Source organism: Marmota monax, unplaced genomic scaffold (assembly GCF_021218885.2).
Source record: "Marmota monax isolate L192 unplaced genomic scaffold, Marmota_monax_Labrador192_F-V1.1 WCK01_AAM20220418_F8-fsc00068, whole genome shotgun sequence".
Lineage (NCBI taxonomy): Eukaryota > Metazoa > Chordata > Mammalia > Rodentia > Sciuridae > Marmota > Marmota monax.
The window spans coordinates 8,039,149-8,063,431 of record NW_026692352.1 but is presented as its reverse complement, the minus strand read 5'-3'; the positions used below and the strand labels follow the sequence as shown (position 1 = coordinate 8,063,431).

General features: G+C 37.9%; 1 protein-coding gene across 3 annotated transcripts in view; it reads left to right on the top strand.

The window, feature by feature from the left end:
* The window catches only part of Ints4 (integrator complex subunit 4), a 102,757-nt gene that overhangs the window by 58,126 nt on the left and 20,348 nt on the right, over positions 1-24,283 (top strand). For all 3 annotated transcript variants that reach the window (XM_046442059.2, XM_046442060.2, XM_046442061.2), the window contains 5 exons: positions 1,277-1,392; positions 4,608-4,741; positions 6,256-6,413; positions 18,735-18,828; positions 22,370-22,450. In XM_046442059.2, the coding sequence (XP_046298015.1) occupies positions 1,277-1,392; positions 4,608-4,741; positions 6,256-6,413; positions 18,735-18,828; positions 22,370-22,450 (583 nt within the window). The remainder of the gene's footprint in view (positions 1-1,276; positions 1,393-4,607; positions 4,742-6,255; positions 6,414-18,734; positions 18,829-22,369; positions 22,451-24,283) is intronic.

The window sequence follows — 24,283 nt, the reverse complement described above, 5'->3', positions numbered from 1 at the left end:
GTGTGTGTGTGTGTGTGTGAGAGTGTGAGTGATATTGGGGATAAAACCTAGGCCCTTGTGCACATTTGACAATAGCTCTACCACAGAGCTACATTCCCATTTCTCTAGAAGATATATTAAAAGAAAATATATTGAAAACTAAAAATATCATGGGAGTTTGAGTCTTGCTCTAGACAGCATTTTTGATATCTGGTTTTCTTTTTTGCCGTTTGTTCATGTTTGTACAGTCTCCTACAGCTCAATTAAGTATGCATTTATTAATTGTCTTCAGGTTGCACTCAGTCATTTGAGGTGAGGCAGATGTAGTGGGGATACACATCTCTGTCAGTAATTGTAGTTCTGCAGAGGCACAGAAGGAATGATTAATTCTGCTTGATGAAAGGCATTTTCTAGTAATAAAATAAGATTTGTGGATATTTGGCCACCTATAATATTTACATAAGATTGTCTTTATTGGGTGATTGTGGGTCAAATAGTTTAACGATGTAGTGCTCCAAAAACCAGTCCAAGGCTACACAGTTTCAGACCAGGTCTTTAATTTTTCAGAACTCCACCCAAGATATCAGTTAGGCTCATATCTTCTGACTGCAAGTGAAAAAAAATCTGATATGAGACATCTTGAACAATAAAGTCTCATTTTTTACATAACAAGAAGGTTGACTTTAGGAATGATCATTGGACAGCTTAACAGGATTAACACCTGGTTGATTTCTCTACGGTTCTCCTTGCTTTTACCTCATAGTTGCAAGATGGCTGCTTCATAAGACAACTCTAAATACAGAAAGGAAGGAACATTCCTTTTCATACATTTCCCTTTTTATTTAGTTAGAAAAACATTCTTGAGATGTCCCCCAGCAGACTTCCCCTCTTGTTCCCTTGACTAGAAATGGGTTACTTGCCTCCCAGCAGACACTCACTAGAAAATGAGAAGGGGGATTGCCACTGTGTTTTTAGACCAAACCCTTGGGCTGTGTTTACCTTCTCTGACCAATTTGCAGTCTTCCTGTTACCTGAAGAAAATCAGGGATCTCTTAGCAAGGAAAGTGAGGGAAATGGCTGTTGGTTAAATGGTTTAAATAACTAGTAATATCTGCTATACCAGCTCTTTTGTCTTCATAATAACCCTTTTTTTAAATAAATGAATTAACCGAGTTCCAGAATAATTGGATGACTTGAGAATTTCTAATTCCAAATCACATTTTCTGATTCTAATTCCTGGTACTTTCTAAAGTCACTTATTAATTTATTGAAATGGGTTTTTGTTTGTTTGTTTCAGGTGCTTGAAGTTCCTGGGAAGTCGGCATCCAACCCTGGTGCTTCCTTTGGTGCCAGAGCTATTGAGCACCCACCCATTTTTTGACACAGCTGAACCAGATATGGATGATCCAGCCTGTATCCTCTGTGCTTATGATGGGTCCCACTGACTTGACTGGCCACTTTGGAATCTGTTTACAGTGTAGCTGTAGTGGTCTGGGTGTTTTTTTTGTGTGTGTGTGTGTGTGGTGTGGTGGTGCTGGGGATCGAACCCAGGGCCTTGTGCATTTGAGGCAAGCACTCTACCAACTGAGCTAGTGGTCTGGGTTTTGATTTTTCTATTTCCTTTAGATAAAAAGAGTATGTCTGAGAAAGCCTGGTGGTTATTAGTCTCAGCTTTCATTTTTAGTTTCACAGTAATTTTTTTGCCATTAATTTAGCATCTACTACAGTCTACATACTCATTAAATGTTTTATACACTTTATCACTGGTCTTCTAAACAACGTTGCAAGGAGGAAAATAGTTTATAGATGAGGAAACAGGTGTATAGAGTTTAAATGACTCTTAAGAAGCAGATCTGAGATTTAAAGCCAGAAATCTAATGTTAAAGCCTGTGCACTTTCCCCTGTGTCTTACACTGTGTTTAATTTGATCTGCAATAAGGGAGACAATGCCCTAAGCTAGTCTGCATGATTACTCTGTTTCTAATACGTAATTAAACCCAGTGCCTGACACATGCTAAGCAAGTGCTGTACCACTGAGCCACAACCGCAGCCCCTATGAGGAATTTTTTTAATCCCATCTTCTAGACAACAGAACTACCAGTCCAAGGCTACACAGTTTCAGACCAGGTCTTTAATTTTCAGAACTCCACCCAAGATATCAGTTAGACTCAATTGGTTTGTGATAGCCTCCTGCAGCATACCATGGGACTAGATTGTTTCTGGTAATGGGAATACATTCACATTAGCATATCCCTTCTCTCCTAGGGTTCCTTTTGCTCTATGAGCAGATCCATGAGGTTTAGGGATATTTGTTGAAACACATGGATCAACCAGATTCCTGGCTGTTAAATGAAGGTATCTGTTGTTTTCCCCTTAATTCCTTTTGTTTACTTTCACAGTGAGTTTGAGAATATTTTTTAAAGCTTTATATAATTGATATATTAAATAATGCCTAACTATGTGTGTTTCATATAAGAAAGAATTTCTGAAGGTGTATTAATGAAAATTCTTCAGAGAGGACTTGTAGGCTAAGTCTTATCACTAATCTCAGAAGACATTTCGAAGTGCTCTGAAATCAAAGGCCCTTTCATATTAAAAAAAATACACGCGCATACACACATACACACACACACACACACACATATACACACTCTCCTTGGGGAATTCCACCTTTATGTATATGTAAAAAGCACCAATCAAAAATAAATAAACGGGGCTGGGGTTGTGGCTCAGCGGTAGAGCCCTCGCCTAGCACATGTGAGGCCTTGGGTTAGATCCTCAGCACCACATAAAAACAAAATAATGTGTCCACATAAAACTAAAGATATATAAATAAATAAATATTTTTAAAAACCAAATAAACAAAATAAAGGTATTTTAAAAATAAATAAATAAACGGGGGCTGGCTGTAGTTCAGTGGCAGAGCATTTGCCTAGCATGTGTATGGCACTGAGTTCAATGCTTAGCACTGCATAAAAATAAAACAAATAAAATAAGGGCATTCTGTCCAATAAACTACAATTTTTTTATTATTATTTTTTTAATAAACAGTAGAGGAAGAATAGGGGAGAGAGGAGGGAAGGGAAAAGGTGGGGAATGGAGACTGAAATGGAGTAAATCGACTTCCATGCATGTATGACTTTGTCAGAATGAATCCTGTGATGTATAACTATAATGCCCTAATTAAAAAAAATTTTTTTTGAAGCCTATTTTGGGAAGATTCTTTGTAGTTGGAAGATAATATTGCTTATGAATTAAATTTGACTGTAAGTAACAAGAGATTGCCCCCAAATGTTGCTTAAACAAATTAATATGTTTATTTTTCTCCAATGCAAGAAAAATCTGGAGGTAAAACTAAAACTGTTCAGTCCTGTTCCATATTATAGCAGCTTCCACATTATTCTTGGTGATCCAGACACCTTCTGTTCTACCACTTTTAGTTGTCCAAGATTGCTTACAACACTTATTTATCAGGTCCAGGTTCTAGGCAAGAAGTTAGAGGCTAACTGGAATAAAATTCTATTAGTTAGGAAAAAGGAAGGGTAAATATTAGGTAAGCACATTTTAGTCTCTGCCATAGGGAAACATGGAGGCTTTAAGGCATATTTATCTTTTGATTTCTAATTTTTCTCCCATTATAAAATTTGTAGAAAGAAAAGCCAAAGTTATGAAAAGAAGGAACTTCATATTTAAACACCTAAAGTTCGACTAACCAAAGTGATCCTTTTTTCTTTTTCTTTTTTTTTTTTTTTTTGAGATGGTGCCTTGCCATGTTGTCTAGGCTGGTCTTAAACTCCTGGTTCAAGTGATCCTCCCACTTCAGCCTCCTGAGTTGCTGGGTCTGCATGCACATGCTACAGCACCCAGGGCAAAATAATATATTATTATTTTGATGAATTTCTTTCGTTTTTTTTCTTTTTGTAAAGTTTGGGGTTGTAAATTTGCTCTTATTATTTTATCACGGTTTATTTCATCAACAAATATTTGAAAATAGTTAGCCACTGCCATGTCCTCTTTTTTAAAAACGTATAATGAAAAATATTTGTCCTCTTTTTTAAAAACAGCCTGCTTTTTAAAAAATGTATAATGAAAAAAATATAATGAAAAATATACAATGTTGTAAATTCTTTATAAACACTGTGTGTGTGTGTGTGTGTGTGTGTGTGTGTTTATTTTTTGAGAATAGGGTCTTGTTGCTTAGTTAGGGTCTCACTAAGTTGCTGAGGCTGGCTTTGAACTTGCGATCTGCCTGCCTCAGCCTCCTGAGCTGCTGGGATTATAGGCCTGCACCAACGTATCTGGCAGCATTCATAATACTTGCAATGCCTAGTACCAAACTATTATCCAAAGGGGTTGTGCCAAGATATATTTTAATAGGCAGTATACCTAGACTTTATATCTTTTTATACACTCAGTAGCATTGGGCATTTTTAAAAAAATAAACTTTGGGAATTGGGGTAGGGGTGGAGTCTGGGAATGTATCTCCTTGTTTGAATTTGCTTTTCTTTAATTATCAGAAAATCATAGTCTCTTAGTGGGAATTTGGGTACTGGGAAGTGGGGGTGCCAGATTTTGGCCAAGCTCAACTTTTTATACTTGCAAGCTTCCTTAACCCACTTAACCATCAGATATTGCAGTTTTGGTGCTTATTTTCAATGCTGCTAAAACCTGTCCAACAATGCCAGCATTATTCTCAGATCACACCTTCAGACACTATGCCTACCTCCGAGATAGTCTTTCTCATCTTGTTCCTGCCTTGAGGGTATGTTGAAAACATCTCCTTGCTTTTGATTTTTTGGTGCTTTGTGGTTATTAAACAGCAGAGAATTGACTTCATATTCTCTGGAAACTCATTCATTTATTCTCTTTTTTTGCTTCTATATCCTTTTTTTAGGTAAGCACATTTTAGTCTCTGCCATAGGGAAACATGGAGGCTTTAAGGCATATTTATCTTTTAATTTCTAATTTTTCTCCCATTATAAAATCTGTAGAAAGAAAAGCCAAAGTCATGAAAAGAAGGAACTTCATATTTAAACACCTAAAAGTTTTACTAACCAAAGTGATCCTTTTTTTTTTTCTTCTATATCCTTTGTTTGTTTTTTCCCTATTGTTGTTTGTTTGTTTTTTGGGCAGTGCTGGGGATCAAACCAGGGTATGATAGCTTCACCCCCAGTCCCTATTCTTGGGTTTCCAGTTATATAATGTTAGGCAAGAAAAAAAGAATCGGGGACAAGAGGTTATATTTTAGACTAAAGATAAACTTGTTATATTTGAACAGGTGTTTACTTTTTAATAATAAAACATTTTTTAATCTAGAGATGAAATGTTTTGAAATGGATTATAATGATAATAATAGCACATATTTAGTAAATGCTGTGTGCTGAACAGCTTAAAAGCTGTCTATTTGTATTAACTCATTGCAGTTTGGGTAACGCCAAATGATTTTATTTAGAACAATATATGCCTGTGATTAGAAAATTTAAATTATAGAAAATACAAAATCAAAAGTGAAATCCTCTTTGATTCCCCTCCCCATCCCTTTCTTTTTTAAAAGAAAATTTTAATATTTATTTTTTGGTTGTAATTGGACACAATATCTTTATTTTATTTATATATTTTATGTGGTGCTGAGGATTGAACCCAGGGCCTCCCACGTGCTAGGGGAGTGCTCTACCACTGAGCCACAATCCCAGCCCCCCTTTCTTTCTTTCTTTTTTTTAGTTGTTGATGGACCTTTAATCTATTCATTTATTTATATGTGGTGCTGAGAATTGAACCCAGTGCCTCACACTTGCTAGGCAAGTGGTCTACCATGGAGCCACAATTCCCAGCCCTTTCTTGAAAGGCAATCTCTTAACAGTATGAACAAAAGTTATCATTATACTCATATAAAGTATTTTTATAGCATATGACATAAACATTTGGATGAAACATTTGCATGAAATGAAGAATGAAGTTTAAAGACAAATGTAACAATGATTAATTTTTAGTCCCATTCACAGCAAAAAATAGTATTGTACCATAGCTGCCTTTTCTTCTGGCAGCTATGACTGTATTGGATAGACCATATTTGCATTCTCATATTCTCTCTGCCTTTCTCTTTTATCCCTGAAACCTGCTCCTCACTGTAGATGTAGAAGTGGAAAAATGTTATTTACAGAACCTCCTGGACTTTTTTCTTGCTTTGTTTGGCTCACATTTTGTTGTTGTTTCTTTTGTTACCACAAACTGAGTCAAAGAACTTGTTGGAGTTGTTATCCCACTATGTTTGCTTAGTTGCCAGGTAGAAAACTAGTGTCACCAGCGGTCTCTCCCAACATTACACCCCATGAGGATCCTTCCCAGCAGTTCCTGCAGCAAAGCCTTAAAAGAGTGTATAGTCTCCAGCATCTGGACCCTCAGGGAGCCCAGGAGCTGCTAGAGTTCACCATCAGGTAAGTTAGTTTCTGCTTCCTTGGACTACATCAACATTGTCATTCTCAGCTTGACTGATCTGAACTCTGTTGTTGGTTATTAGGCTTCATTTTCTGATTCTGTTGGCCCATACTCTCCCTTGGTTTCGTTGATTTGTGTCAGACTGTGGTTTGAGCTTGTTTTTTAAAAATGCTGTTTGTGGAACTGGAGATGCAGTCCAGTGGTGTGTGCAAGGGACTGGGTTTAATCCCCAGACTTCGGGGTGGAGGGGATATATTATGGCTTGGAGAACAGGAGGTACCAAAGCTTTTCTGTTAATACAGGAATTTTCAGAGGTGAAGTAATTAGAGCACAGCCTAATCAGTTCATCCTAGTTTAAATGGACTAACTAGTTGGTAAGTAGAGGCAGGTGAGGCATAGCTAGAGGAGGTAGGTCACTTGGGGCCTGCCATACCTAGGGTTCACCTTCCTTGAGGTTCCTTCCCCTCTCTCTACTTCTTGGCTACCATGAGCAGAGCAGTGTCCCTCCACCACCTCTTCCTTCATGAAATTCTGCGTCACCTTTGGCCCAGAGCAATGGAGTCAGCTGAGCATAAACTAAGTCTCTGAAACCATGAGCCAAAATAAACTTTCCCTTCTCCAAATTGTTCTTGTCAGGTATTTTGGTCACAGTGACATAATTAACATAATGCTGTTTGTATTAATGACTCAATTGATGATTAGAATAAAATAGAAATAGTTACAAAGAATCTATTTTTAATTTTTATTTCTTATATATTAGTTGGGGAGGACGACAAATGCCAGATAATAGTGGTTTAATAGGATGACAGTTTAATTCTGTCTTGTAAGCTGAACAGGCTAAGATAAGCATCATGGGTCCAGGCCCATTGTGTTCCCATCTTCTGCATCAAGTAGTCTCTGCCTAACAATTCAAAATCTAACTATCCCCTCTATATTCTAGCTCATAGGGAAATGGAAAGGGCAAGAGAACAGCATCATTTCCACCCCACCCTTTTTTTATTTTTTATTTTTTGGGGGCACTAGGAACTGAACCTGTGGGTGCTTAAGCACTGAGACACATCTCTAGCCCCTTTTATTTATTTATTGAAGCAGGATCTTGCTAAATTGCTTAGGGCTTTTTAAGTTGCTAAGACTGCCTCCAACTTGTGATCCTCCAACCTCCAGAGTCTCTGGGATTACAAGTGTGTGAATCCTCCACCTGCTTTTAAAGGCATGTCCCAAAACTTTGCACATTCTAGTCTTGCGCTTCCTGTTGACTAGAGCATAAGTCTCATGGCCATATCTAGGATCAAGAAGATAATCTTTATTCTGGATGACTGGTGTCTGGTTAGCATTTGATGATTCTATTACTGAGGAAGAAGGGAAGGGAACATATTTGAGAACAACCAATAGGCTCTGACAGATCATATTAAAATGGCCTGAATAATTTGAAAATAATTGAAGCCATTTGCTTTTAATAAAGTAGTATTGTTTTCTCTTTAAAAGATAGAAAAACAAACTGGTACAGTGGTGTACACCTGTAATCTCAGCTACTCACAATCTTGAGGCAGGAGGATTATAAATTCAAGTCCAGCCTCTGTAGCTTAGTAAGGCTCTTTCTAAAAATAAGAAATTAAAAAGGAGGGGCTGGGGTTATGGCTCAGCGGTAGAGTGCTTGCCTCACATGTATAAGGCCCTGGGTTTGATCCTCAGTACCACATAAAAATAAATAAATAAATAGATAGATAGATAACAGTTATTAAAAAAAGAAATTAAAAAGGAATGGTGAGGGCTGGGGCTATAGCTCAGTGGTAGAGAGCTTGCCTAGCATGCATGAGGCATTGGGTTCTATCCTCAGGACCACATAAAAATAAACAAATAAAATAAAGGCATTCTGTCCATCTATAACTAAAAAAAAAAAAGGAATGGTGGTGTAGCTCAGTGTTAAAGCATTCCTGGGTTCAATCTCCAATACCAAAAAGAAAGAAGGAAAAATGTGATATCATTTGTAGCTTGGTGGAGATCTCTTTTGATCTTCCCTGTAGAATATTCAGTTATAATTATTAATACATAGAGAAGCAAGCTCTATGCTAGATGATGATCAGCTAGGTAGGATCCTGTCCTATGGGAGGGAGCTCATGTAAGCAAGGTGGACATAGACAAAGAATTATGATGGTAGAAAGCAGTGATTTATGTTTTACTAATGCTCTCCTGTACATCATTGCACCTTCACATGTTTTGAAGCAGTCCAACTGAACCATTCTTCAAGTTATTGACCCTTTTGTTTCAGGTCATGTTGTATTATTCACTCTTGTATTCACTTAGCAGCATTAACTATGGCTTTCTTCAAGAGGCTGAGGTTAGAGAGAAATATGAAATGGCCTTTGTTCTCAAGGTACTTACTATTTATTACAGGACCCAGATGAGAAATAATTGACTGGTGAATACTACAGTGGAGAAAAGCATAGGTGCTGTAGAATAATGGATGAAACTCCCTAGCTTATTAGTGTGGTATTGATCAGGAATGTTTTTAAAAGATCATTTAGCCAGACACCATGGTGCATTCCTGTATTCTCAGCAGCTGGGGAGTATGAGGCAGGGGGATCACAAGTTCAAAGCCAGCCTCAGCAAAGCAAGGTGCCAAGCAACTCAGTGAGACCATGTCTCTAAATAAAATACAAAATAGGGCTGGGGATATGGCTTAGTAGTTGAGTACCCCTGAGTTCAATCCCTGGTGCCAAAAAAAATGAAAAGAAGACCCTTTAGCTAGTGTGGAATGATGACTGAGCATGTCAGTTTGATAGTCCAGGCATAGAAGAAAATTCAGCTACAGCAAACATCTGAAGAGCCAGGAGACATAAAGGAAAATGGCATCCTCCCAGAACTTCAGTGGTATAGAATAGTGACTGAGCAAATGAGGCTTCCATGGTAGATTGGTTTGGGTTTAAGTCTGAGCTCCATCACCTGATACTTGTTTGATCTAAGAAAGTTTGTTGTTTAGAGTTTGTTTATAAAAAACAAAATAGGCTATTAACTAATTTAAAAAGAAAGAAACTTATTATTACAGGATATTACATGATTCACAGAATTGTTGGGAAGACTAAAGAAACACACTGGATTGAATTCCCAGGAATTATTTCCAGAGCTACAATGATTTCCAGAGACCACCAAGGATGCTGCCTGTTCTTTCCAGGATCAGAAAGCTGCCTGTTCAGTCAAGATGTCACTGATAAAGCTACTGGCTCCAGAACCATGTCCTGCACTCTGCCCTTTTCCTCACCCAGCTTTGTTCCCTATGTAATATTCATGAGAGTATATTTGATTGACCAATAAGAATCATATCTGGAACCTTGCTCAAGAGACTCTGGGAAATGCAGTTTTAACTTTGTAGCCTGTGTAGTCTAGGAAAAGTGCATTAGATGATTGGAATCTGTGTGAGTGAGCCAAAGCCACAGTCTGTTCCCCAGCTACCAAACTGCTAGTAACCCTGTAAAAACCTGGCATCCCTCATCTTCTGGGAGTGCAGTGGTATAGGCGGGTTTGGGGGCAGAATCCTTCCACTGTGGGTGTGGGTGAGAGTGTGGGCATGAACAAGGGCATGAGAAAGCATGTAGCATGCTGGGGGCACATAGTATACCATGCTCTGGGGAAGCCTTGAAGAGGCTCAAAGGTTTTTTATTATCTACGGTCTCCCTAGCTACTACATCTGTAGGGCCTCCGGTAGCTCTGGGCCCCAAACAAGGCAACTTAACACAGTCTCACAGGTTAACAAGAAAACCTGCTGTGAACCTGGTATTGCAAATTGATAGTGGTGGTCCCACCAGAAATGATAAGATTTAGTTAAGGGCTGGGGACATAATTCAGTTACAGAGTGCTTGCCTAGCATGTGCAAGGCCTGGGTTCACTCCTTGGCACCAAAACATAGCCATACTCATTTGTTTAGTTGTTGTTTCTGACTGCTTTCATGCTACAATAGCAGAGCTGAATAATTGCCACAGAGACCATAGAGCCTGTGAATCCTAAAATATTTGCTACCTGACCTTTTGCAGATTATGTTTGTTGACTCTACTAAAAGATGTGGGTGGGGTCAGGGTTGTGGTTCAGTGGTAGAGCACTTGCCTAGCACGTGTGAGGCACTGGGTTTGTTCCCTGGCACCACATAAAAATAAACAAATAAAATGGAGGTATTGTGTCCATCTACAATTAAAAAAAAAAAAAAAAAAGATGGGCAGTCCATGGTTCTGGAAATCATGATACAGGTTTTCTCTATGTCTTTTGTGAAGTAATGCCTCAATCATAGTTTTTTTTTCCTTCTACCTTCCCCTTCACCATAGTGCTTAATTTTTTGGAGGCTACTAAATGGAGGTTGTTGACCCTGAGCCCAGGAAAATAGGCTGTATTTACTGATTTTCCCTCACCTAATTAATCATTGAGGGTTGTCTTTGACAGTTTTATCCTATTGGCACTAAAGCATGTGCAAAATGCACAAAAACTGCATCATTGGTTGTTAGTAGGTGCTCAGTAAGCACCTGTTGATTGGAGTTACTTTCATTATCTAAGTTTTACAAAGTGATAGGTATACTGGGATTTGGGGCTGGCAAGACTGATGTTTTGGTGTTGTGGCATTATAATTTGAGTGTATTCCCAGGAGGCTACTCTGAATTGTAGTAGAACTAGAATGGAAAACCAGTGGAGCAGTAGCACTGGGTAACTACTATGCTTTATAGATGTTATTACAAACACAAAGTAGGGGCTGGGGATGTGGCTCAAGCGGTAGCGCGCTCTCCTGGCATGCGTGCGGCCCGGGTTCGATCCTCAGCACCACATACAAAACAAAGATGTTGTGTCCGCCGAAAACTAAAAAATAAATATTAAAAAAAATTCTCTCTCTCTCTCCCCCCTCCCTCACTCTATCTTAAAAAAAAAAAAACACAAAGTAATTTGTTAGAAAGTGGCACAACCAGGATTTGAGTCTAGCTTTTGGTGATATGCAGCAAAGAAGAGGATTCCTCCATGAGGATGAGATTAGATCAGATATCTGGAGTACTTCACAAATTATTATTTCTTCATTTTCCTCCTCTTTTTTTTTGGCGGGGGAGGAGGGCGGGTAACTGGTGATTGAACCAAGAGATGCTTTACCATTAAGCTACATTTTAACAGTCCTTTTTTGTTTAATTTGGTTTGGGTTTTATTTTGTTTTTGTGACAAAACCATTATTAATTTATTAATAATTATTAATTTATTAATAATGGCTAATAAATTAATTTATTGATAATTTATTATTGTTAATAAATTAATATTATTTTGTTTTTCTTGCAAAATTGCCTAGGGCCTTGCTAAATTGCTGAGGCTGGCCTCAAACAAACCATCCTCCTGCATCTGTCTCCCAAGTTACTGGGATTACTGGTGTATGCCACCATGCCTGGCCACAAATTACTATTTCTTTTTTTTTATAGATTTTTTTTGAGATAGAGAATTTTAATTTTTTTTTTTTTTTTAGTTATTGGCAAACACAACGTCTTTGTATGTGGTGCTGAGGATAGAACCCGGGCCGCACACATGCCAGGCGAGTGCGCTACCGCTTGAGCCACATCCCCAGCCCCACAAATTACTATTTCTATAGTTGTTGAAAAGTAAACTGTTAGTTTCATACAGAATGTTCTCTGATGAGGAATCGGGCCATATAGTTGTTGATTTTAGTGTGAAGCAAACTTCACCATCATACTTATGACTCTGTTATCCAAGCAACCATCTGTTTAACCAAACTGATATATCCTGTAGAAAGTCTGCTGTTGTTCAGTGACAGCTCTGAGAAACAATTTTTTTGTTTTTTTGTTTTTTCTGGGACTTGACATAACTACTTTTCCTTCACAAATACTGCCTCCAGGTGTTGGGTTACTCTTCTGTCCCTAGATTATAGCAATGGTTCTCCATCACATAGAACAAGATGCAACCTAACCCAATTAGCCCTGGGAAATCTGAACTACTGTACAAAAAGCTGGTCAGAGTTCTCTTTAATTGTAACAGAAAGCAGACTCTTCTTTTGATAGGGGATCAGTAAATATTTGTTGAAAACTATAGTTATGATGGCTTAACCAGGAATGAACTCCTAAGAATTTTATAGATGGCATTTTCTTCTGGCTGTACTTCATCTCCAGATATAAATTTGCTGTCTTTCAAGTGTCCACTATATATATCCTCTTTTCTAAGTGCTTTTAAGTTAACATTTCATTGTATTTGAAAATAATTTCATGAGAATTACCCTGTTTTTACAATGAGTGAGGTAACACTTCTGGTGAAGGAGCTAGGGTTTATTTATCCTCTCTGTGTTTTTTGAGCATCTACTATATGCCAGGTACTGTGCTAGACAGAAAGGTTGTAATAGTAAATAAGACAGTCCCTGCTGTGAGGGTCCTTTAGCCTGATGAGGGAGATAGTTAGGTAAATAGGAAATGCAGAATTGCACTTTACATGCTATGGTAGAGGAAACCTAGTGTTCTCTAGAAGAATGGGAGGGGACCCCTAATTCTCCTTGGATGGTCTAAGGTAATGACCTGAAGAATGAATAGAACTTAGCCAAGTGAAGAAGAGAGCAGAATGTACAAGGACTAGGTATAGCAAAGGCCTGGGCTAGACCATAGGTCTTTCTAGCCTTCCATTTAGTTAACAGTTTGTATGAAGTAAAGCGTGTAGTGTGGAATTTGAAATTCAAAATGTTTTGGGACGTCAACTCCCTCATCTGTAAATTTAAGGGTACTACATAGCCACTATGTTTTGAAGTTTGTTGTCATGATATGTGTGAAAGTGTTTTGAGAAGAGTAGTCATATAGATGCTCTTGGACAGTCTGACATTTTGCTTGAAAATTTAAATTGACAGTGGCTCATTTGACACACTGGACATGCTCTTGCTATTTTGCAAGTAAATCCAATCCAAATTTTATAACTATAATCATATTTTAAGTTCTCTGAGAGTAAGGGTGAATTGTCTTTTAAGGAATTCTGCAGTTATTTATCTGTTGTTTCTCAGGATGTGTAATGATCTCTGATTTCTCAGTTTGGATTTTTGTGTAAGTCCACAAAATAGCTGTTACTGGAAAAAAAAACATTATTGTTTCAGGAATCATATCATTTTAGTGTTCCATAATAGAGTTGGATTTTTGGAATAAAACATTTCATTTTAATTTGAAACAGATGGGTCTTCATGTATCTGTAATCAATAGAAATATACTTATTTTATTATGGGAATTCTTTTACAAACAACCCTAAAGAATATGGAGTTCATAGTTTCATCCTTTAAAATCTTCCTATTATTGTGCAACTGTTAATGTGTAAGGAATAGCACCTGTTTTGTAGTCTGGGACCTAGTCCTCTAATTAAAGAGGTGGGAAATAAATGTTTGTAATATGTAACCATCTAGGTGGAAGGATGAAGGAAGGACTTACTTTGTGTTTTCTAACATTCTTTGCTGTTATACCAAGCAACAAAGGACAAAGTTGTAAATTTAATGCTTAGAGATCAACAGAGTTTGAAGGAAATGTATAACCATAGACAACATTTGATTTGCACATCTAGGGTCTTTTTGACTATGAGTGGTTTTAAAAATTGACTAGTTCAGCCTATTGTGTAAACTTTTAAAAATCACAGTTCATGTAACTTTTTTTATTTTAACATTTTAAAAATTCTGTTTATTGGCATTATGGACTAAGAATTGCTAAAGTGTATATTCCTGGGAGTGGCTCTTTTGTTCTACCAGATAATGTCTGTAGAAAAGTGATTCAGTGTATCTGGTTTTAAGTCTGTTTTGTCTCCTCTGTATTTGGTATAGTTCATAAAAAAATCAAAAGTTTAATAGCCCATAAATACATGAGGTGTAATGTGATATAGTTAACAACAACAAAGCTTTTGGACTTTATAGAGAACCTGGGTTTGTGTCCTGCTTTTGCCCCTTATTAATTCTGGGACCTCATGCAAACTGCTTAAATGCTTGTCTTTAGTTTCATGCTTATTGAAAATGGGATTAATTACAGTTCATGTTGTGAGGATTAAATGAGCCCAAGTAAGGAAACACCTAGCACAGGACAGTGCACACAAAAGGTGCTCTTTGTTCCTTTCTCATAAAAGAGTTTGTAGTCTTCTAATGGGTATCTAGACTGTGGCTTTCTGAGGATGGACATGAAGAGGTGCAGAGAGGAAACACTGGGACAGAGGATTTCACCCAGGGCTAACAAGTTTTCGTTTTGTACAGTAGTTCAGATTTCCCAGGGCTAATTGGGTTAGGTTGCATCTTGTTCTATGTGATGGAGAACCATTGCTATAATCCAGGGACAGAAGAGTAACCCAACACCTGGAGGCAGTCAATTAACACATAATCAGCTGGTCAGAGTTCTCTTTAATTGTAACAGAAAGCAGACTCTTCTTGGGGAGGTAATTCTTCAGAAGTGAAATTGTTCCAGGCTTTCTCTTATAAGAGAGACATCATAAAAAAATGAAAGGGAGAAAAGAGCTGGCCACCAAAATTGCAGTTCACAGGTGTTGTTAGCTCATCCAGCATCTTGCCTTTCATTGGGCTGGGTTCCCATCTGTGAGCAGGTTCTTCAGGACCAATTCAAACCACTTAAACTCACAAAAGGTTATATATACCATAGACACCAATTTCTCCAGTCACTCTAGAGATAGTTCATTCTGTGCCTCTTGTAGTACATCTCCTTCCTGGTATCAAAGTCTGTGGGAGGCAACATTAATTATCATTAAAGTTGCCCAGTGAGCATGACATTAGATAAAGGTACTTAGTTCACTATAGACAGTTTTGTTCAGGCTGCTAAGAAATCTGATATCTTATGCCTGAATTATAGTGACTCGAGTCTTCAGATTTCCCATAGTTAATGTTTTTATGCAGAATTTTGATGATGCCATTAAAAAATAATGAGGCAACTTGGGAGGCTGAGGCAGGAGGACTGCAAGCTCAAGGCCAGCCTCAGCAATTTAGTGAGATCTTCAGCAACTTAGTGAGACCCCGTCTCAAAAACTAAAAAGGCTAGGGATGTATCTCAGTAGTATAATGCACCTGGGTTTAATCCTCATACCAAAAACAAACAAGAAATAATAAGACAGATTTCTATGAACGCTGAGATGGATTGTTAGTTAACACATGTACATATACATGTACCCACATGTTTATTCCCCTCCCACCAAAAAAGAACAGAAACACACTTTTTGTAGATGTACAGTGTGTCTAGAATAATTAAAAAGAAACTGGTTATGGTGTTTGTCACTAAGAATGTGTATAGTATAGTAGGGCAACATGACACAGGTATAGGAAGGGGGACTAAATTAATTGTATATCCTGTAGGATCTTTTGTATTCTGTACCTTACAGGTATAATTTTATAACTTACTTATTACCTATTCAAAAAACCCAATGTTTTAAATCCTCAATAATTCCAGCTCCCAGCATAAACATTTTATGTGTGAACTGTGTTTATTTTATTTTTAGAGAGAGAGAGAGAGAGAGAATTTTAATATTTATTTATTTATTTATTTTTAGTTTTCGGCGGACACAATATCTTTGTATGTGGTGCTGAGGCTCGAACCCGGGCCGCACACATGCCAGGCAAGCGTGCTACCAGTTGAGCCACATCCCCAGCCCATCTTGTTTATTTTTGAGATGGGGGGGTGGGTCTCAAAAACAACCCAGGTTGTTCCAAACTCCTAGGCTCAAGTGATCCTCCTGACTTAGCCTTCTGAGCATCTGAAACTGTAGGTACATGCCACCACACCTGGCACAGATATGTTTTTAAATGGTTGCTGTCTATATGTCAATACTTACATACCAGTTAGGATGTTCTAAATTCCAAATATCAGAAAAAACTTCATCTCAGATGAGCTTGCAGTGCTTATTTATGCTTTGCTATGATCTGAATATTTATGTCCCTCTAAAACTCACTTGTTAAAATCCTGCCTCCTAAGGTGATGATTTGAGGAGGCAAGGTCTTTGGGAGGTAATTAGATCATGAGATTAGAGCTCTTGTAAAAGAGGCCAAAGGAAGCTTGTTGATGTTTTCTATGAGGAAGGATGCCTTCACCAGACAGAAAGTCTGCAGGCACCTTGATCTTAGACTCCTTATCCTCTAGAACTGTAAGAAATAATTTTTGTTGTTGTTGTTTATAAGCCAGCTTATGGTGTTTTGATTTAGCAGCCCCAATGGACTAAGACTTTACCTCATATAACCAGAAATTGGAGGTATGGTATGTTCAAGTAGCTTACTGATACCATTAAGGACCCATTCTGTTTCTGTCTCTGTATTTTTCTTGTCCCCAGCATTGGCTTTATCCTAAGGCTTCCCCCGCCCCCCTCCCCTGTGGAGTTTTTGTATGAGTGCCAATGGCAATCAGATCTGTAAGCATTCTTGCTTAGTCCACTGAGAGACACCTTGCTCCAAGCATGAATTTGGACCTTTCATTTGGATCAATGAGGGCAACTTAGGTCACATAATCAGAGGGGTGACTCGTACTCACTAGTTTAGTTGAATTAGACTCTACCTGGAATTAGGATTGGGGACATGTTCCTGTGAATAAAATCGGGGTTCATTTAGTAATGAAGAAATGAAGAATGACTAGCTGGGTAACAACCAACAGTTAGTCATTTCACCACAATACCTTTTTAAATACCTTTTTAAAAATATTTTTTTCTGATAGGGAAAAATGTTTGTTCTTGATATAAAACCTTGGAAATAGAGTATAGTTGGGAGAAGGCACTAAAAAGCACCCTAATATCACTATCCAGGAAACTGCTGTTACCGCTGTTGACCGGTGACGAGTTCTTGCTTCCCCAATGTTGAAGAATAACACCAAAGAAGCACGCCGTGGCAAGGTCAGAGTAGAAATTAGAAGTTTATTAAAGGACAGCAGAAAAGACTTCTCCCGGAGGAAGAAGGGGACCCAAGAGGTGGAATCCGTGGAAGGGATGTTGTCTCCCCTTTTTATAGTTCAGTGATGGAATGTAGGTGGGAAGGCCCAAGGGGTGGGACACAGGTGGGCCAAAGAAGTAATCTGGTCAAGAAGTACTTCTGAGTCAGCACCTTTTTGCTGGGGGCTGTTCATTAACATTTCTTTGAGGTGGACTTTGGCCTAGGGCCTTTTCGGGACTTCATTAACATTCCATGAGTTGTCCTGTGTTTTCCCTGAGTCATTCTCCGCATGGTCTCCATTTTAGATTTCACTCGGTATTAGACCCGATTTACCTAACTACACTGACTACCTAACTTTAAATCTGGCTTCACTGCTTTACTGTGTTTTTCTTCTATGTATGTTTTTACATAGTTGAGATCATACACCTTATTATCAATTTGTATTTTAATGCCTGTAGAATATTTCATTGACTAGATGTACCATAATTTATTTAACAGTTCTGCCACTATTGCATCATTAAGTAGTTAACTGAGTTTTTACTGTTAATACTCCATACAAAATGAATATTATGGGCATAAAGCAGAATATTTCTGTTGATATTACCCTTATGATCTTTTCTCAACACAAAGCTTCTAATAAAAATATTTTACCATATATGTGGCTTTACAAACAATTTTGGTTTCCAGTAGACCTGTTATTAGCTTAAACTGCTATAGAAGTGTGAGTGAATTGATTTCTTATAACCATTCCTGCATTTGGTGTTGTCATTTAAAAACTTATGATCAGGGCTGGGATTGTGGCTCAGCAGTAGAGCACTCATCTCCTACGTGCGAGACTCTGGATTCAATCCTCAGCACCACATAAAAATAAATAAGTGAAATAAAGGTATTGTGCCCAACTACAATTAAAAAATAAATATTAGGGCTGGGGATGTGGCTCAAGCGGTAGTGCGCTCGCCTGGCATGTGCGCGACGCTGGGTTCGATCCACAGCACCACATACAAATAAAGATGTTGTATCCGCTGAAAACTAAAAAATAAATATTAAAAAATCCCCCCTCTCTTTTAAAATTATAAATAAATAAATAAATATTAAAACAAAAAACTTCTGATCAGTCAGTTGCATGTGGACGGCCCAGGCCTATAATCTCTGTTTCTTATTTAGCTGATAATAGGAGGAGCTTAAGTTAGAAGCCAGCCTAGGCAACTTAGTGATACTCAAACAAAACATAAAAAGGTGGGGAGGGGATGGGGGAGTAGCTTATTGGTAGAATGTTGGCCTAGCATTATGCAAGGTCCTGGGTTCAATCTCTAGAACCAGGAAAAATGACAATAAACTAATGACTAGATGTAAAATGATAAAATGTTTTTGACTTGGTCTTTATGTATGGCATTATTCTTACCTTTTGTTTGGCTTGGATTTTTATGTACTATAGGGATCTACAAAGACTTGGAGAACTTCAGTCTGAGTTGGCAGGAGTAGCTGACTTCTCTGCTGCCTATCTTCGGTGTCAACTACTTCTCATCAAGGTTGGTTTGGATTCACTATTTATTTTTATTGTGATGCTAAGAATGCACTTTAAGTGATCTTGCAGAGTTTGGGGCAATAGGTGAAAAACTTACAGTCCTATGCAACCATTTAGCATTGGAGAAATTATGTATTCTGCAGTGTAATTCTATTTGTCTCTTATTAAAGAAATGTTAACTCATAGAGGTATTTGAATTTTTAAATTTTAGGAAAATTCTTTCATTATATAATTAGATTGCATAATCATTTTAATTAGAATCCCAATAATTTTAAATATTTTATATAGTGTGATCAGTACAGAATTTACATAAAATTTAATACTGTTTTCTTTTCTTTTCTTTTTTTTTTTTTTAAATATTTATTTTTTAGTTTTTGGTGGACACAACATCTTTGTTTGTATGTGGTGCTGAGGATCGAACCCGGGGCGCATGCATGCCAGGCGAGCGCGCTACCGCTTGAGCCACATCCCCAGCCCTAATACTGTTTTCTTGACTGTTGATCCACTTTGTCAGAACTAAAAGGTTAATTTCATTTCCTTTAAAGATCCAACTTGCTGGATTTCATGTTAAGTAGTCAGAAAACATAACATTACACAAAATTGATACCCAAGAAGCTGTTTAGGTTTGCTGAATTAAAAAGCAGTTAAACTAGTTCAGTAGCTTTTAGCTTTTATAGCAGAATTTTTCTATAAATTTAGGCTTATGATTCATGGGAGTCCTTCTCACTTAATAAAATTTTGTTTTGGTTTTAGTTCTAAATGTTCTTAGTCTTCAAAATGATTAATTATATTGGACCAAAGTCAGAATAAATGGGGGAATCAGAAAATATTTTCTACTGTAACATGTGTAAGTTTGTGCTGTTGTACTTAGAGTTGTTAAAGGTGTGTCTAATCATGTGAAGTTGGGCACATATGCTGAGGAAGATTGGGATTTAAACAGCCCTTATTAGGCTAGACATATTCTTCCAAGTATATGTACTCATGTAAACACTACCATAGGCAAAAACTTTTTCCATCATCTGAAAAAGTTCCTTCATCCTCTTATGCATAGTCATTTGACTTTTCAAAAACACTGTCAGCCTTGTGGGGCAATGCACACCTGTAATCCCTGCAACTCAGGGGATTGAGACAGGAAGATCACAAGTTTTAAGATCAGTCCCTGCAATTTAGCAAGATTCTGTTGCAAAAATAAGGAGGGCTGGGGATGTAGCTCTGTGGTAAAGTGCCTCAGTTTAATCCCCAGTACTGCAAAAGATAAAAAGACACCGTAAAATAGGACCAATAACAGATCTACCCTAAGGATATGAATTGTTAAGAAGCAGTGTGTATGAAAGCCCTTGGTATTATCTGGTGTTTAGTCAGGGTCTTGGAAATGTGGTGGTTTTCCTTAATTTGCTCTCTTCCCCACAGAAACCACAAGGAGAAAAAGATCTCTATAGTAGCAAAAGGTAGGGAGGAAAAGAGAAGATATTGTCCCTAAAAGGACCACAAACCTATGTTGATTACTTGGTATATAGGGATGGCAGGATAGAGAAGGGGCCTAGACCTAGAACCTGAGACCAGAATGTGTTTAATAATAGGGAAAGGGCTGGGGATGTGGTTCAAGTGGTAGTGCTCTGGCCTAACATGTGCGAGGCAATGGGTTCGATCCTCAGCACCACAGAAAAATAAATAAAGATATTGTGTCCACCTAAAACAAAAAAATGAATATTAAAAAAAAAATTATTTCTGGCTGGGGAACATGCGTGCGGCCCGGGTTCGATCCTCAGCACCACATACAAACAAAAGATGTTGTGTCCGCCAAAAACTGAAAAATAAATATTAAAAATTTTTAAAAAATGATTTCTATAGCCATTGAGGATTTTTATGAAGAATTATACTATAACTTTACATAATACTTATTATATAATAATATATACTTATAAAAGTATACAAAATTATACTCTGGCTATGACTGTATCAAAACATGCATATGATAAATTATTATAGTAAATATTTAAGAAATTTCTTTAGTCTGTAGTCTAGATCTGTCTACCTCTGACCAATATGATTCTACCAGATATATGTGAGTATTGAACACTTGAAATGTTAGTTCAAACTGAGATGTGATATAAGTGCAAAATACTTGTTGCATTTCTTAGACTTACTGTGAAAAAACAAATCCCATAAACTCTCTTACAAATCTCACAAATTAGTTTTTTGGTACCAGGGATTGAACCCAGGGGTACTTAACCACTGGGCTGCATTTCCAGCTCTTTTTGTATTTTATTTTGAGACAGGGTCTTGCTAAGTTGCTGAGGACTTCACTAAGTTGCTGAGGCTGGTCTTAAACTTGTGATCCTCCTGCCTCAGCCTCCCAAGCTGTTGTGTGCACCACCAGGCCTGGCTCACAAATCATTTTTTTTATACCTTTATTTTATTTATTTGTTACATGGTGCTGAGGATCAATTCCAGAGCCTCGCACATACTAGGCGAGTGCTCTACCGTTGAGCCACAACCCATCCCATCACAATTCATTTTTTAAAGAATAACATGGTGAAATAATAATATCTTTGATATGCTGAGTTAAATAAACTGTTTTTAAAATTAATTTCACCTATTCCACTTTTTTAAATATGGCTACTAAAAATTTGAAATTCATATATGGCTCACGTTGTATTTCTGTTGGACAAGCTTAGTCTGAGTTTTCTGTAGTGTCATTCAATTACACATCTGTAATTAAGATGATTCTTAGCAATAAGAGTCTACAGTAAAGGTCAAATGAGAGTTGGTGTCATGTGGAGATTATAGGTGAGTAGAAAGATGGAAGGTAAAATTTGTTGATCTTAGTGATGTTGAATGTAGAAAGATTGAGAAAGTGAAGAATTCAGGAAAGTGGCTTGATTTTAGTTTGGGTATATTGATAAGGTCATAGGCTTTTCAAAGGCTAATGAGGAAGGAACAAAGAAAAAAGAACCACAGTCATGGGAGAAGGGTCTAGGTGGCTCAGTTTAATCCAGTGATTAACTTGGTGGGAACAGGAGGGCCCAAAGCTGAGGAAGCTGGCTTGTTTGTACATTCTGGTGAGGCTTTCATGGCTCCTATATTCTGATTCCAAGCATGGATCTGAAACACAGGGCCTTTGGGCCAGGAATTGGATCAAATAAGCAGTTCCTCTAGCACAAACTGTTGGTCTCCTTTTTCTCCATTTTAAATAGAACTTATTGACTTTAAATAATAAAATGAATGGAAAGTCCTTTCTGTTGGTGGATTTTCAAAGCAAAAGGACAAATCATTTGATTTGTCATTTTTTTGTTTTTGTTTTTGGTACCAGGGATTGAACTCGGGGGTCCTCAACCACTGAGCCACATCCCCAGCCCTATTTTGTATTTTATTTAGAGACAGAGTCTCACTGAGTTGCTTAGTTCCTTGCTGTTGTGAGGATGGCTTTGAACTTATGATCCTCTTGCCTCAGCCTCCCAAGTCATTGGGATTACAGGAATGTACCACCGCCTGGCTTGTCATTCTTTCTGATCTCTGTGTTCTGTTCTTATTTATCTGGACAGGCCTTGCAAGAAAAGCTGTGGAATGTGGCTGCCCCTTTATATCTAAAGCAGAGTGATTTGGCCTCAGCAGCAGCAAAACAGGTAAGTTTGTTGAGACCTTCTTCTCGCATAAGAATTATCTAGTCCAAAGAAGAGCCAGAAGCTTTTCTATGGTTCCATGCCTCTACTATAGCCTCCGTAATTTCAGGCTATGATAGATAGAAGGTAGCGATAAGAAAGGCTGCGCAGTCAGGCATGGTGGCACACACCTGTAATCCCAGTAGCTCGGGAGGCTAAGGCAGAAGGATTTCAAGTTCAAAGCCAGCCTTAGCAACTTATCGAGGCCCTAAGCAACTTAGTGAAATCCTGTCTCTAAATAAAATATAAAAAGCGCTGGGGAGAGCTGGGGTTGTGGCTCAGAGGTAGATCTCGCCTAGCATGCGTGAGGCACTAGGTTTAATCCTCAGCACTACCTAAATAAATAAATAAATAAATAAAAACATTTTAAAAATGCACCGGGAATGTGGCTCAGTGGTTAAGATTCCCTGAGTTCAATTCCTGGTTAAAAAAAAAAAGAAGAGGGGAGGGGAGTTGAGAGCATTAAGTGGCATTTAATTTTATTTACCTCAAGTTTATGTCTTTCAAGCTTTGAGCAGTTCCACTCATTCATAAGTTTTGGAACTTAGTGAACCCCTATGGGTCTTGCTTTCCAGATTGTGAGTCTATGATCCAGTAACTATTGATCCATTAGAAAGCTAATGATGTGACTAATTATTACATTATAGTTCACTAAATGAGTTCAATCCTGTTCTCTTAATTAACCCTTATAGTAATGCCATTAGATAGGAATAAGGATCTAGTCCATTTTACAGATGAGGCAGTTAGGGCTTAGCAAGGTAGAACTCTAGCTAGTAGAGTTAGGACTTGATATTCATCCCAAATCTGCTGATATCCCAAATCTGTTTTCTTTCTCCCTTATTACCTGATCTCTCAAATATCAAGTCTGATCCAGACTCCCTCTCAAATCTGATATTTGGTATTTTGAAGGGAAATGGAACTTAATGACAAGAAGCAAAACTGGGCCATGTTGGGAAGGTAGAGACCAGGGAGCAATAGTTTGGAAGGAAGAGATCCATTGCTGTATACCAGATCCTGTGCTAAATACTTTCCAAGTCCTATTTGATACTAGAAGTTTTCCGATGTTGGTGTTATCTATTCCTTGTTTTTACATAGGGAAACTTAGGCAACATGTAGTTAAGTAACTGGTTTTACTCTCAGTTGTAGGAGGGCCTAGAATCATTTCTCTGACCCCAAAGCCTTCTGAGGAAGGCAAGCACAGAGGGGACAGAGAAGCATCATTTGGAGAGAAATAACTGATTTGGATAGAATTGAGCAAGAACTTAAATATACTGGGCTTGATCTGTGCTCATAGTCACTTTTTGTTTTGTTTCTTTTGAGAGGGGACACTGAGGATTGAACTGAGGGGCAACTCGACCACTGAGCCACATCCCCAGCCCTATTTTGTATTTTATTTAGAGATAGGGTCTCACTGAATTGCTTAGTGCCTCACTTTTGCTGAGGCTGGCTTTGAATTTAGTATCTTCCTGCCTCAACCTTCCAAGCTCCTGGGATTACAGGCATGTGCCACTGTACCCGGCGATAGTCATTGTTTTCTACAGTTATTCCCTGTCCCATCTCCCTCAGAGAGACAATGCCGACAGCACAGGTTGTCTGGATGACTGACATGCTGTTAATGGTTCCTAATGTTTCATTCTTGGAAGGCTTATCTTGGGGATTGGGTTTCTGTACATAGTACATACAGTTAGTCCCTGATTTACAAATGTTGCACCTATAATTTTTGACTTTTTGATACTGCAATAATATGTGTTCAGAAGAAAACCTTACTTTGGATTTTGAATTTTTATATTTTCCTGA